We start from the raw sequence: 13778 nt of genomic DNA on the forward strand, positions 1-13778 counted from the left end.
GAAATTGCCCAATTTTAACTCTCTAATGACATTCTAAATAAATTCTTTTTTAAATGGAAATACAAAACCACAATGACTGTAAGTATAGAGCTTAATGAAGTGTCACAAAGTGAATACACTCATGTAGCTACTGCCAAGATTAAGAAAAGCCCCCCCCAGTGCCTCAGAAGCCCCCTCTCGCCCTGTCCCTGTCCCTGCCTCGTTTCCTCCCTCCTCACATTAAACTACTCCCTTCACTTTGTACATCATTAATTAGTTTGCCTGTTCTTGACTCTTATTTAAATGAAATCGTTTAGTGTATATTCTGCTGTACTGGCTCTTTTCACTTAACATTATGTCTGTGACATTTGTCTGTGCTCTTTTGTAGCAACAGTTCATTATCATTGCTATGTATCAGGAATTGGCAAACATTTTCTTTGGACCCTTTAAGGGTCCAGGCAGTAATCATTTGAGGTCTCTGTTGCATATTCTTTTGACTGTTTGTCTGTTTTTTTGGTACAATATTTTAAAAAATATTTTAAAACCCTCCTAAGCTGAAGGGGATACAAAAATAGGACATAGGCTAGATTTGTCCCAGGAGCCAAAATTTGCTGACCTCTGCTATATAGTACCATTTGTGTTAGTTATGTATTGCTGTGTAACAAATTGCCCCAAAGCTTAGATGACAATAAACATTTATTTTGATGATATGGGTCAGGAATTTGAGAGTGGCTTAGCAGGTGGTCCTGACTCAGAATCCCCCATGAGGCTATAGCCAGAGAGACAACTGTGGCTGCATTAATCCGAAGGCCTGACTGGCTTCCCCCAGAGCGGCTGATCCAGGAAAGCCTGGTGGAGATGGCATTTATTTTATAACCTAGCTTTGTAAATCACACCACCTCACACAGACTAACCCTGGTACAAGTTAGCAATATTCTACATAAAGGTATGAATACCCAGAGGTGGGGGTCATTGGGGTCATCTTCAAGGTTGACTGTCACAGCACTATGGAGATGTCTATCACATTTTACCAGCTATTTCCTATTGATGGATGTTTGGGTTATTTCTAGTTTCGTACTCTTATGGATAATGCTGATAAGAACATTTCTGTTCATGTCTATTGGTGTACATACATACACATTTATATTGGCTATCCATAATGATTTTTGTAATAGCAACTGATTGCTTTTTATGATGTTCTTGTTTGGTTTTAAAATGTTTCTTTGGGGAATTTGAGGATAGTGTCAAATTATGGTAATATTGAGTAATCTCTGAAAAACCATATACAGTGCCTAAAATTATTTTTTCTTTTGTTACTGGCTTGATCTAGGCTAGTTGAATGTCTGTAAAATTAGCAACTAGAGTATACTCTATTGTTTTATTCCTTTCCCACGATTTGTTTGTTTAAAGCAGGAAGAAGTGAACAGTAATAATGCTTGGAGAAAAGAAAAATTAATGCCAGTACAATTTGGCTGCTGTGGATAAGAAAAAAAAAAAAAAGAAAAGGACATATGATATAACAATAAAGAGAAATGACTTTCATTTAAGGTATGTTTGCATAAAAACCTAAGAGGTGAAGAACAAAGACAAGGTGAATAGATATTGCTGCATTTCTCAGTTTGTCAATATAAAAAATGAATGTTTTCAATATTCATGCCATGTCCAAATGGGGTCTCTTTGGATCATTCCAGTTTCTGCAGTGGCTCTTTAGCTGCTTACTATGTATTAAGCTTAAATGTGTATATAAAAATAGGCAAGATAGATATTTGTTACTCCTAATAATAGCAGATTTCCCTGCATTACACAGAATAACAAGGGATTAAGAAAATACAAAATTGCAATTAAGCAAAAAGCAATAGTACAAATCAGGAATTCATGCTTGGGTGTGGACTATGCTGAGTCCCATGGCAAAATGAAAAGGATCCCCCACACTGGTTCTTAAATCCTAAGAATGAAATTTGTATGATTGGTCAGCCACCTCCAGAGCTTCCACTTTTTCTAAAGCATTTTATCAGGGAAACGGCATATAGCATAGGCCCAGATCATGCATTTCCCTTGGTACCTGCATATCCACACCAATTAAAGCAGTTTGCTGTCACCTGGAACGAACAGGTTGACTAGGGGATATGTATAGTCGTCCATAGTTTGCCACAACCCTATTCACAGGTAACTGGATCTTCTAGGAGAAGGCAATGGCAACCCACTCCAGTACTCTTGCCTGGAAAATCCCATGGATGGAGGAGCCTGGTGGGCTGCAGTCCATGGGGTCGCTAAGAGTTGGATACGACTGAGCGTCTTCACTTTCACTTTTCACTTTCATGCGCTGGAGAAGGAAATGGCAACCCACTCCAGTGTTCTTGCCTGGAGAATCCCAGGGATGGGGGAGCCTGGTGGGCTGCCGTTGATGGGGTCGCGCAGAGTCGGACACGACTGAAGCGACTTAGCAGCAGCAGCAGCAGTAGAAGTGCAGTTAGTCCACTAAAAATGTTATGATGACCATGAGACGTCAGTGAAAATGGTTTTACTGAGAGTCACCTGGGATCTAGAGCCCTACAGTCGGTGGAAGTTCCTCAGGGCTCGTGTTTCTGAAATAGTCTTACAAAATCAGCAAGCTCCAGGAGGTGGTGAAGGACAGGAAAGCCTGGCATGCTATATAGTCCATGGGGTCACAAAGAGTCAGACATGCCTGAGAGACTGAACAGCACCAAATCACAGGGAAAACATCTAGATTTCCTCTCATCAACAAGTGAATAGCCTAACTAGGTTCTGATGCTAGTATATCCCTTTACTGGGAATCTTGCTGAAATTCATATTTAGACTAAATGATAAACATGGTTGTCTTTGAATGGGGCCTGCCTTGGAAAAACCTGCACCTGCTCCAAAAAGAACAGTCTGTCCCTTGGTTTCCATGTCCTTAATAACAATATAATGTGGCAGGCTTACTAATTAGTGTAAGTAGAGTTTGCTTGCTATTTATGCATGCTAAGTTGCCTCAGTCATTCTGACTCTTTGTGGCCCCATGGACTGTAGACCACCAGGCTCCTCTGTCCATGGGATTCTCCAGACAAAAATACTGGAGTGGGTTGTCATGCCCTCCTCCAGGGGATCTTCCCAACCCAGGGATTAAACCCACGTCTCTTGCATCTCCTGCATTGACAGGCAGGTTCTTTACCATTAGTGCCAGTTTAGCACCTTTTAAATCCCAACAAGAAAAAGAAGTGACCATTGGCTTTCTGTAATAAATATATATATATATATCAGCAACTGCTGGGCATTAGCCATTTTCCTTTTGAGAGATAATGCCTAGCTTGTTTTTAGACTTTGGCTTCTGTCAGACTGAGACCCTGGTTCCTGATTCCCACAGATTAAGAGCAGTCAAAAGATCACAATGTAAACATAATAAAACAATGAGAAACAAATCACCAAGAGTGAGGACAATTGCAGAATTAGACTTGAAAAGAAAATGATATTGGAAGTATCAGATATAGAATATATAGTAAGTACATTTAATATGTTAAATATGAAAAAGGAACAAGTTAATATAGGAACCATACCCTATGGAGATAAGTAAGCAAATGTGAAAAAACAAATAATGCATTTGTTTCTCAAATGCAAAATAAATAATTGGAAACAGGAACTCAGTTAAACCTCAGCTTAGACCTAGCTAAAAAGATAATCACTGTATGGTAAAAAACAGACCTTGAGTAATTTATCAGAGATGGAAAATATGAATGAGAATTTCAAAGACAAAGAGAAAATCACAAGAAGATCTAATGCTGGGGTTCAGAAATAGTAAAGGAGGAGAATGAAGCGGGAGACAATGTCTACTGAAACAGTAGCTAAGAATTTTCCCAGATAGCAGAACAATCCAGGAAGTCTAATGAATCTTAAGAAGGGTAAACAAAATATTTAAACATAATGCAGGAAAATTCAGAATGCCAGCAAAAGAGAGAGACGCTTGAAGTCAGTGAGGGAGAAAAAAAATGGACTACCTAAAATAATTTAGACTTCAGAAGACTTATCACTAAAAATGAAAGTCAACAATAGTGCCAAAAGAAAATGTGTCAGCCTAGACCTTTGATCCAGCAAACTTATTATTTAATAATTAGGAAAAATTCAAAACACCAAAGAGAGAGAAAGACTTTACAAAGGAGTGAATGACTGACAGCTGGTTTTTCAACAGCAACAAAAGGGGTCAAAAGATAATTAGATTCCTTTAGTGGGCTAAAAAAAATAACTGCCAACTTGAATTTCTAAACATATCAAAAATTATCTTAAAAAATGAGAGACAAATAAATGTATCACAAAAACTGAGAATGTTTGCTAACAGCAGATCTTCACTAAATAAAATTCTAAAAGATGGTCTTCAAACTGCAGGAAAATAATCTCATATGGAAGGTGAAGACATGAGAAGGGGAATGAAGAGCAAAGGAAGTGACAAATAAGTGAGTAAATCTAAGTGAACAATAGCTGCAGAGAACAACAACAACACATTGTGGGTTTTAAAAATAAAATAAAGAAGTAAAAATAAACTAATAGGCAGAACAAACAGAAAACATAAAATAAGATGGTAGATTTAAAACTCATCAGTTCAGTTCAGGTCAGTCGCTCAGTCGTGTCTGACTCTTTGAGACCCCATGGACTGCAGCACGCCAGGCCTTCCTGTCCATCACCAACTCCTAGAGTTTACCCAAACTCATGTCCATTGAGTCGGTGATGCCATCCAACCACCTCATCCTCTCTTGCCCCCTTCTCCTCCCACCTTCAATCTTTCTCAGCATCAGAGTCTTTTCAAATGAGTCAGTTCTTCATCAGATGGCCAAAGTATTGGCGTTTCAGCACCCCACCCCCCATACACCAATAATCTGACCTATTTACAGTGATGAAAGCAAAGACTTTCAACCATGAAATCTATATCCAGCAAAGCTATCATTCAAACATGAAAGGGAATTTAAAATATTTCCAGAAAAACATAAACTGAGAAACTGTGTCAGCAGCAAACCTAGAAAGAAATTTTAAATGATAAAGAAATTCTAAAGGAAGTCTTTTAGGCTTGAAATGAAAGAACTTGAAGCCATGTGAAGAAATAAAGAACACTGGAAAAGGTAACCACATAACTAAATACATGATATAGCATAAGCATACTTTTTATCTGTAACTCTACTTTCTTCCTGCTTGAGAAACTGCATTAAGCAATAATTAGAAACCTTTGTTGATAAGCATACAATGTATAAAGAGGTAATTTGTGTAACAATAACAACAGAAAGGATATAGAGGCAATGGAGCTATATAAGGACAATGTTTTTGTATACAATTGAAATTCAGTTGGTATTAATCCAAACTATGCTGCTATAAGTTAAGATGTTAATTGTAATTTCCAGAGTAACTATTAAGAAGATAATTTAAAAAACATACACAGTGAAAGAAACAACAAACATTTAAAAAGGCACACTAAAAAACATCTATTTAATGCAAAAGAAGCCAGCAAGAGAAGAGAGGTCCAACAAAAAAGATACAAGATACATAGAAAACAAATAGCAAAATGGAATATATAAAACCTACCTTATCAATCATCACATTAAATGTCGATTAAACATGTGAAAGGCAGATATTAGCAAAGTGGATAAAAAACATGATTCAAGTACATTCTCTCTACAAATGACACACTTCAGAGCCAATGACACAAACAGACTGAGAATAAAAAAGTGGCAAAAAGATATATCATGGATATAATAACCAAAACATAGCTGGAGTTATCCTAATATCTAACATATTTTGCCTTGAAGACAAAAACTGTGGCTAGGCACAAGAAGAACATTCCATAGTATAAAAAGACATTCTATCAAGAAGATACACAATTATAAACATATATGCATCTAATAACATAGCCCCAAAATATATGCAGCAGAAACTAACAGAACTAAAGGGAGAAACAGACAAATCAGCAATAAGAGCAGGAGTCCCCAACACCTCACTTTAAATCATGGTTAGAACCACCAGAATATGGATAGATCAACAAGGAAATATAATAAACAATACTAGAAACCAACTAGACCTAACAATCATCTGTAGGGCACTCTGCCCAACAAGAGAAGAATAAACACTCTTCTCAAGTGCACATGAAACGTTATCTAGAATAAAGTGAAAGTGAAAGTGAAAGTCACTCAGTCATGCCCGACTCTTTGAGATCCCATGGACTGTATTCTCCAGGCCAGAATACTAGAATGGGTAGCCTTTCCCTTCTCCAGGATATCTTCCCAACCCAGGGATCGAACCCAGGTTTCCTGAATTACAGGTGGATTCTTTACCAGCTGAGCTATGAGGGAAGCCTCACCTATTTAGCGTAGACCATATGTTAATCCATAAAATAAATCTCCATAAACTTTAAAAGACTGAAATCATATCAAGCGCGTTTGGTAAGCAAAATGCAAATGAAACAAGAAATCAACAAAAGAAGGATATATGGAAATTAAACAACACTCTCCTAAATAATCAGTAAGTCAAAGAATAAATCAGGGGAGTGATTAGAAAATACTTTGAGGTGAAAAAAAATGAAAAAATAGCACACCCAAACTTAAGAGATACAGTGAAACAGTGCTTGGAGGGAAATTTATAATTGTAAATGCCTACATTAAAAAGAAGAAAAATCTCAAGTCAACAACCTAAACTTCCCCTCTAATAAACTAGAAAAAGAGAGCAAAATATACCCAAAGCAAATAGAAGAAAAGAAATTAAAAAAGCTAAAGCAAGGATAAACAAAATAGAGAAACAATAGAGAAAATAAAATCAAAAGTTGGTCCTTTGACAAGGTCAAGAAAATTGACAAATGTGTCTAGTCTGATGTGTGTGTGTGTAAGAGAGAGAGAGAGAAAGAGAGGGACATAGAGAGGGAGAGAGAGAGAGATACAGGGATGGGAGAAGAATCAAATTCTAAAACCAGGAATGAAAGTGGAGATGTTACTGCCACCTGAATTTACAAAAGCAAAACACATTATAGGAGAATATGATGAACATGAATGGTTATATACCAATAAATTAGATAAACTAAACAAAATGGAAAAATTTCTAGAAACACACAAACTACAGAAACCAACTCAAGAAGAAATGGAATATCTGAAAAGAATTATATCAAATAAATAGAATCAGTCAATAATAATAAAAAAAAAACTTTTAACAAAGAAAATCCAGGGCCAGATGATTTTACTGATGAAGTCTACGAAAATTTTGAAGAAGAAATAATACCAGTCTTTCTGAAACTATTCCCAAAAATAGAAGAAAAGGGACAGTTGCCAACTCATTCCATGAGGTCAGCATTGCCCTGATATCAAAGCCAAAGATATCATCAGGAAAGAAACCTACAGACCAATATTCCTTATGAATTCAGTTGCAAAAATCCTCAACAAAAATACTAGCAAACCAAATCCAGTAGCACATTAAAATGAATTTTACCGTGACCAAATGTGATTTGTTCTAAGAACACAAGCGTTGTTCAACACATGAAAATCAATCAATGTAATACACCATCCTAATTGAATGAGGGGGAAAAAAGCACCACATGATCATCTCAATAGATGTAGAAAAATCATTTTAAAAATTCCAACACCCTTTCATGGGAAAAATGTCCAACAAATTAGGAGTAGAAGGGAATTTCCTCAATCTGATAAAGGAAAGCTGCAAAAATCCCACAGCTAACATTATGCTCAATGGTGAAAGAGTGAAAGCTTTTTTCCAAAGGCTATTTTTATTTGCATTCTCTAAACACAAGAATCTCAGCTGCCACTGCTGTACACAGGTGGTGGTCCATTTCCAAGCCCAGATGATTCGTCAGTCATAAATGGGGCTGGATGGCCAGGGTGGGGTCCTCAGACAAGGGAAGTATGGGCAGGTGAGTAGGTGAACCAGCCTCCTACCATACCTAGAGGCACAGGGGCATAAGGAGATGCAGTCATCCCGACTGAGGGGCCAAAGTATGCATGAGCCACCACAGATAGGTGGACTGCAGAATGGCCCAACTCAACGCCCATCAGCCCCTCTGGACTGCATCTTCACCTCTCCTATTAGGAAACGGAGGCTCTCAAATCACACGGCTTGTTTAGGGGCAGAGCCAGAGTTCAAATCCAGGTCTGTCTGCCTCCAGGGTCTGTTGCATTTCTGCTTCAGTCCTTTAAAAAAGGGGGGTCATGTGATGTCTTTCTGGAAAATCAAGGAGGGAGTAAAACGGGAGACAGGTTTCCACCAGGCAGCCAGGACCCCTGAAGGAAGGGAGCCTTGGAGACTGAAGGGGTCAGTGACGGCATTAGAGAGGAAAGGGAGTAAGCCTGTGGCCAGGAGAGAGAGTGAGAACCGGTGGGCCATCAAACCCAACGTGTTAGATGCTCAGTCGTGTCCAACCCCGTGGACTGTAGCCCATCAGGCTTCTCTGTCCATGGGATTCTCCAGGCAAGAATACTGGAGTGGGTTGCCATTCTCTTCTCCAGGGGATCTTCCAGACTCAGGGATCAAACCCAGGTCTCCTGCATTGCAGGCAGATTCTTCACTGTCCGATTCACCAGGGAAGGGAAGAGTTGTACACTACTGAGCACACACACACACACACACACACACACACACACACCCCTAACCAAAAGGAGCCCAAGATGGGCTCTGACATCCAGAGAGCAGTTTGAGTGACCATCTCCGTGACCACACACACACACACACATACACACAGGAGGGCTGTCCTTTGACATGGACCATCCTGTCAGTGTGCTCGGGTGATCACTGTGAGTAAATGACGTCTACTTACAGAGACACTGCGGGCGGGGGCGATCCCATGTGCCATCTCCCTGGCAGCTGAGCACCGGGGTGCCCAGGAGGTAGAATCCGTGGGTGCACTGGTAAGACACAGTCGTGCCGTAGCTGAACCTGTGTGGGCCGCTGGCGTGGATCTGACGAACGCTGTTTTCTTGGTGCCCAGGATCTGTACAGTTGATGACTGCAATGGAATAGGATGATTAGATGCAGAGACCTAGACATGAGGATTTTTTTTTTTTTATGCTTTTAAATGGGAATTCAGAAGTCCAAACAGGAATGTATTCCCAGTAGAGCAAAATTTCCAGACCAAGAGAGGCTACACAAAGCAGATTCCCCTCAACTTGGCCACCTGGGTAAGGGATTCATCCTTCTGTGTCCAGCTAGAAAGCCTCCCCACCTCCTCCCAGACTGGTTAACCTCTCCCTCCTTGGTGGTCCTGGCATAAACCTCTATTGCTTGATGGTGTGTCAAACTTCTATCGATATGAATCCCTTGAGGGCAGGAATGCACCTGTCTGTGAACCCATCCCCAGCACAGTGTGTCTCCCACAGTGGAGCTGTGGAAAGGGGATGGGCTTCTCTAGAAACTATTTTAATCACGTTTACGAGTTTTTCAGGGGGAGATCAATTCTCGGGGATCAATTTGACTTTTAAATGCTGAAATGGTTCCAAAGCAGCTTATCAAAATCAGAGTGAGGTTTGAGAGTCATGCTAATACTGTTCATAACCCATGATGTGAACTTGGACTTTTGAAACACTTTCATATCTCTTGTTAACCTGAACCTCCTATGAGTTGTATGAGGCAGGCAGGGTCAGTACTTGAAACCTTTGATAAGCTTTTAAAGTGCGAGCTATTTTTAACTTCTGATGACCCTCTCTGAGGCTAAGAGAGGTTGGAGTCACAAAACAGGTAAGCTGCGTTTATTCACTCACGCTATTTACTGTGATATACTGAGTGTCAAGCCTCGTGCTGGGCAGTAAGGACACGACAGAATTTACAGTCTGGAGTGGGGTTTCTCCGCCTTGGCACTGTGGATATTTTGGGCTGACAATTATTTATGGTGGGGGCAGCTCTGCGCATTGTAGGATGTTTAACAGTGTCTCTGGCCTCTGCCCACTAGATGCTAATAGGAACTCTCCAGTTGTGGCAACCAAAGACATCTTTTGACATCTGTCCCCCGTTGGAATAGTGGAGCAGGAAAATCACACCCAGTTAAGAACTGCTGGTCTAGAGAGAAAGGGACAAACCAGCAATGCTACTGTTTGGTAAGTGCTCTGATGGGGCAGCAGAGAATGTTCTGGAAGCACAAAGCAGAGCCTCTAGCCCAGTGCATGTGGCAGGGCAGGAAAGTCTCCCCAGAAGGAGCAACCTTTAGGCTGGCTCTTGATGACTGGGTAGAAGTCACCTGGACAAAGAAATGGTGGGAGGGGACAGAGAAGAATGCATTTGAGGAAGCTGTGTCTGGTGCCCTGAGGGGCTTACAGGCACAGGGCACCTGTGAGGAAACAAAAGAGGCTCGGTGTGGCTGGGACCCAAGGCAGAGGTGAGGCTGGGGGCCACGCAAGTGGAGAAGAATGAGGCTGGATCAGAGGCGGACACGACTGGGCGACTGAACTGAACTGAACTGGATCAGAAGCCGGGCCAGGTCCCATGGGCCCGTAAACCAGCCAAGGAGACTATCATTACCCTAAGGGCAGTGACAAGTCTTAGGAGGTGTTTCAAACAGGGAGTGACTTGATCAGATTTGTGTTTTAGGCAGGACATTCCATCAGGAGAATGAGCTGGGGCTGGGGTGGGGAGCAGGACCAGGGGCCATGATTTCTAAGATTTTACCCCAGTCTTCTGTTTTCCAAGACTGGCTCTTGAGCACAGCACCCTGGGAAGGGGCTGGGGTTTGGGGAGCTGAAGTTACAGGACAGAACATGCCTGGGAGAGAGAGCACAGCTCTTGAGGAGAGGGGATCATGGGATAACCATAGCCCAAAGCATCAGTCTCAACGCCTTCCTCCCTGGAGAGGTGATGGAAGCGGGGCACAACACAAGGTCATGGCAATTTCCCCTGCACTCCCTGGATTCTCCTCTCATTCACAATGGCACCTTGAAGTGTTGAGCGGAATGTTATTTTAAGGTTAGCTGTGAATGTATCTTGATTGATTCTAAAGCATCATTTGAAAAATTTGGTCCTTTAATATCAACTACAAATAAATTGTGACACATTGCACAGCCAATCGCCATGCACCCTCAACACTGGAGGAGGAGCCATCAACCTAGGGAGTCTAAGCCCTCACCCCTTACAGCTGTGAAGACTTGATCAGCCTCCACACCAGGGCAGGGGTTGCTCCTGTTCAGCCAGAATGACCCTCCACTCAAATCTCAGCGAGCTTACCAGGCCACTCGTGGGCAGAGGCAGACGGCCCCAGGGCCCCTCGTCGCCGGGTGTGTGCACGTGTGCTTTGTTGCTAAGTTGTGTCCAATCTGGACTGCAGCCCACTGGGCTCCTCTGTCCATGGGATTCTCCAGACAAGAATACTGGAGTGGGTTGCCATTTCCTCCTCCAGGGGATCTTCCAGACCCAAAGATAGAACCCTCATTTCCTGCATCTCCTGCATTGGCAGGCAGATTCTTTACCGCTGAGCCCCCTGGGAAGCCCTTCATTGCTGCGAGAAGCCTGTAAAAGCTTCAGGAGCTATCTCCTAAAGTCTGGGTGGGACTGGAATATCCTCCATCTTGGGTCTGCCTCTTGAGTCTTTAGTTTCTTCTCTTCTCCTCATCTTCATCCCAACCCCTAGATTCTGCTTTTCATGTCTCATTTCAACCCTTCCTTTTTTTCCTTCATTAAGAATGGGGCTCTATATGATAATGATGAATTATCGGTTCTATGAAAAGTAAACAAAAGACTGCTTTCCATTTCTGTTTTGAAAGATGAAACTTCCTTCGCTTTCTTTCTATAACCAGCGAAGAATTTTGACATGGCTCTATCTTGGGGGAGAGAAATGCTCCATCTGTGACCCTTCTCTGCCCCAAGTCTTCCCTATTTGAGTCAATGTAGCACCAGGAAAGAGTCCCCTGACTTCCGCTCATGGGTCACAGACACAGGTGGCAGTGGGACTGGGGGTGGGGGGATCGGGGGGAGGAAGGGTGGCTCACTTCGACAGGTGGGCAGCACGTCGCTCCACTGCCCACTGGCCAGGCACTGGGATCGAGCAGCCCCCTCAGCCACATAGCCCGGGTTGCAAACAAACTTGACCACGTCGTTGAGGTTGAACTGGTTGCCCTGGGTGAGGCCGTTGATTGGGTTGCCTGGGTGTCCACAGGTAATTGCTGCAATCGAAACAGATGAGAGTTCAGCCCTCCTGTTGTTCCCCATCCCCAGTCTGTCCTCTCCTCACCTGACCTCTCTCATGCCCAGCAGCGAAGCACAGCCCTAGGTCTGACTTTGGTTTCTTTTGCTACACAACTCAGTTTTCGTGACGTCAGCATGGGGACAGTCCCTTTTCCTTGAAGGTGTGTCCACAGCGTGGACCGCTTGAGAGAAGTTGTTCCAGGACCATAGGGCATTAGGGCGTATCATCCTTCTCCTTCACCCAGGCAGCTGGTCCTGCTTCAGTTCCTCTCCCCGATCCCTTCAGCTACTCATCTCCATTCTTTGCCAGATACCCTGGCGACTACCCTTCCGAAGAGTCAGACTAGCCTAAGTTCCTGGGCCAGTCTTGATGGAGCCAGAGTCAGTACAAACCACGCCTGTGCGGAGGGACTGGTCACCCCGACAGACCAGCGGGCATTGGAGTTCTTCGGAGGGCACAGTCCCTCCCCTACTCCTTCCATGTGAAGGGAGTTCAGCTCGTGGACTTCCTGGCCTTTCCCTGTGCTCTCTTCTCTATCCTGCCTGGGGTAACCGGAAGTGACCCCTCTGTGCAGTTTGGGAAGGATGAAGGCTCAGCCCTGCCTTCCTCCTCTTGAGATGGGTAGCCTGCAGGCAGCGAGGCTCCCCACAAGCCTCCAGCAGAGGCAGGTTCTCCCCTGCCTTCCCTCCCCCTACAATGGAGTCACGCCCAACGCAGGGCAGTGCTGCTCTGACTGTGAGAATCTACCCCTCCTGGGATTTATTTAGCAAGTTCTGTTTGGCTCTCAATTTAAGCTACGGCTCCAACTGAGACTTTATCAGGAATGAGGGTGGTATTCTGGTGTCCACACATGACTCTGTTTCATTGTGTAACTGGTTCAGCCCTGGGCAGGGAAGGGGGAGAACACTTGGTGCTTACAGAGCTCAGGCTCACCTCCTCCTCTCAGGAGTGGAGTTCACTCCACCAGCGGTACTGGTCTCTTCGACTTTTCTTGAATGTACTAAACAATGTCCTGCCCCAGAGCCTTTGGACTAGCTTCCTCTTGGCTGAAACAGTCCTTGGCCTCTGCCCTCATATCCTCAGGTCTCCCCTCAAATGCCACCATAGCAGTGAGGCCTGCCATTACAACCAGATAAACGGCCACCCAGCACCGCCAAACCTTCTTGCCCTGCTTGCTTTTCTATACAGCGATCGCCCACTCTGAGCGCACTGCTTTACTCATTGCTAGTCTTTCTCCACCTGAATAGAAGCTCTCTGGGGCAGGGACTCTGTCCCCCTCCTTGCTGTATCTTCTGTGTCTGGACTGGTGCCTGACATATAGGAAGTTGTTGTTCAGTTGCTAAGTTGTGTCCAGCTCTTTCGTGAACCCATGGACTGTAGTTGGCCAGGCTCCAACTACATGGGATTTCCCACGTAAGAATATTGCAAGAAGTCCATGGGATTTCCCAGGCAAGAATATTGGAGCGGGTTGCCATTTCATTCTCCAGGAGATCTTCCAGACTCAGGGATCGAACCTGCGTCTCCCGCATTGGCAGGCGGATTCTTTACTGCTGAGCCACCAGGGACATACAGGAAGACCTTGATAAGTAATTTCAAAGTGAAAAAAAAAATGGCAGAGTGAACTAACAAATGAGTGAGTCATGAACGGATAGAGGCCTGGCTT

The 13778-nt window shown here is 43.2% G+C and overlaps 1 protein-coding gene across 1 annotated transcript in view; it reads right to left on the reverse strand.

Annotated features, from left to right (window-relative positions):
- Positions 1 to 13778, reverse strand: part of CSMD2 (CUB and Sushi multiple domains 2) — a 682283-nt gene that overhangs the window by 38925 nt on the left and 629580 nt on the right. Inside the window, exons 54-55 of the mRNA XM_069545242.1 lie at positions 11919 to 12092; positions 8765 to 8953 (exon numbers count right to left, since the gene is read on the reverse strand). Of these exons, the coding sequence (XP_069401343.1) occupies positions 8765 to 8953; positions 11919 to 12092 (363 nt within the window). The remainder of the gene's footprint in view (positions 1 to 8764; positions 8954 to 11918; positions 12093 to 13778) is intronic.

The sequence above is a fragment of the Ovis canadensis genome, chromosome 1 (assembly GCF_042477335.2).
Source record: "Ovis canadensis isolate MfBH-ARS-UI-01 breed Bighorn chromosome 1, ARS-UI_OviCan_v2, whole genome shotgun sequence".
Classification (NCBI taxonomy): domain Eukaryota; kingdom Metazoa; phylum Chordata; class Mammalia; order Artiodactyla; family Bovidae; genus Ovis; species Ovis canadensis.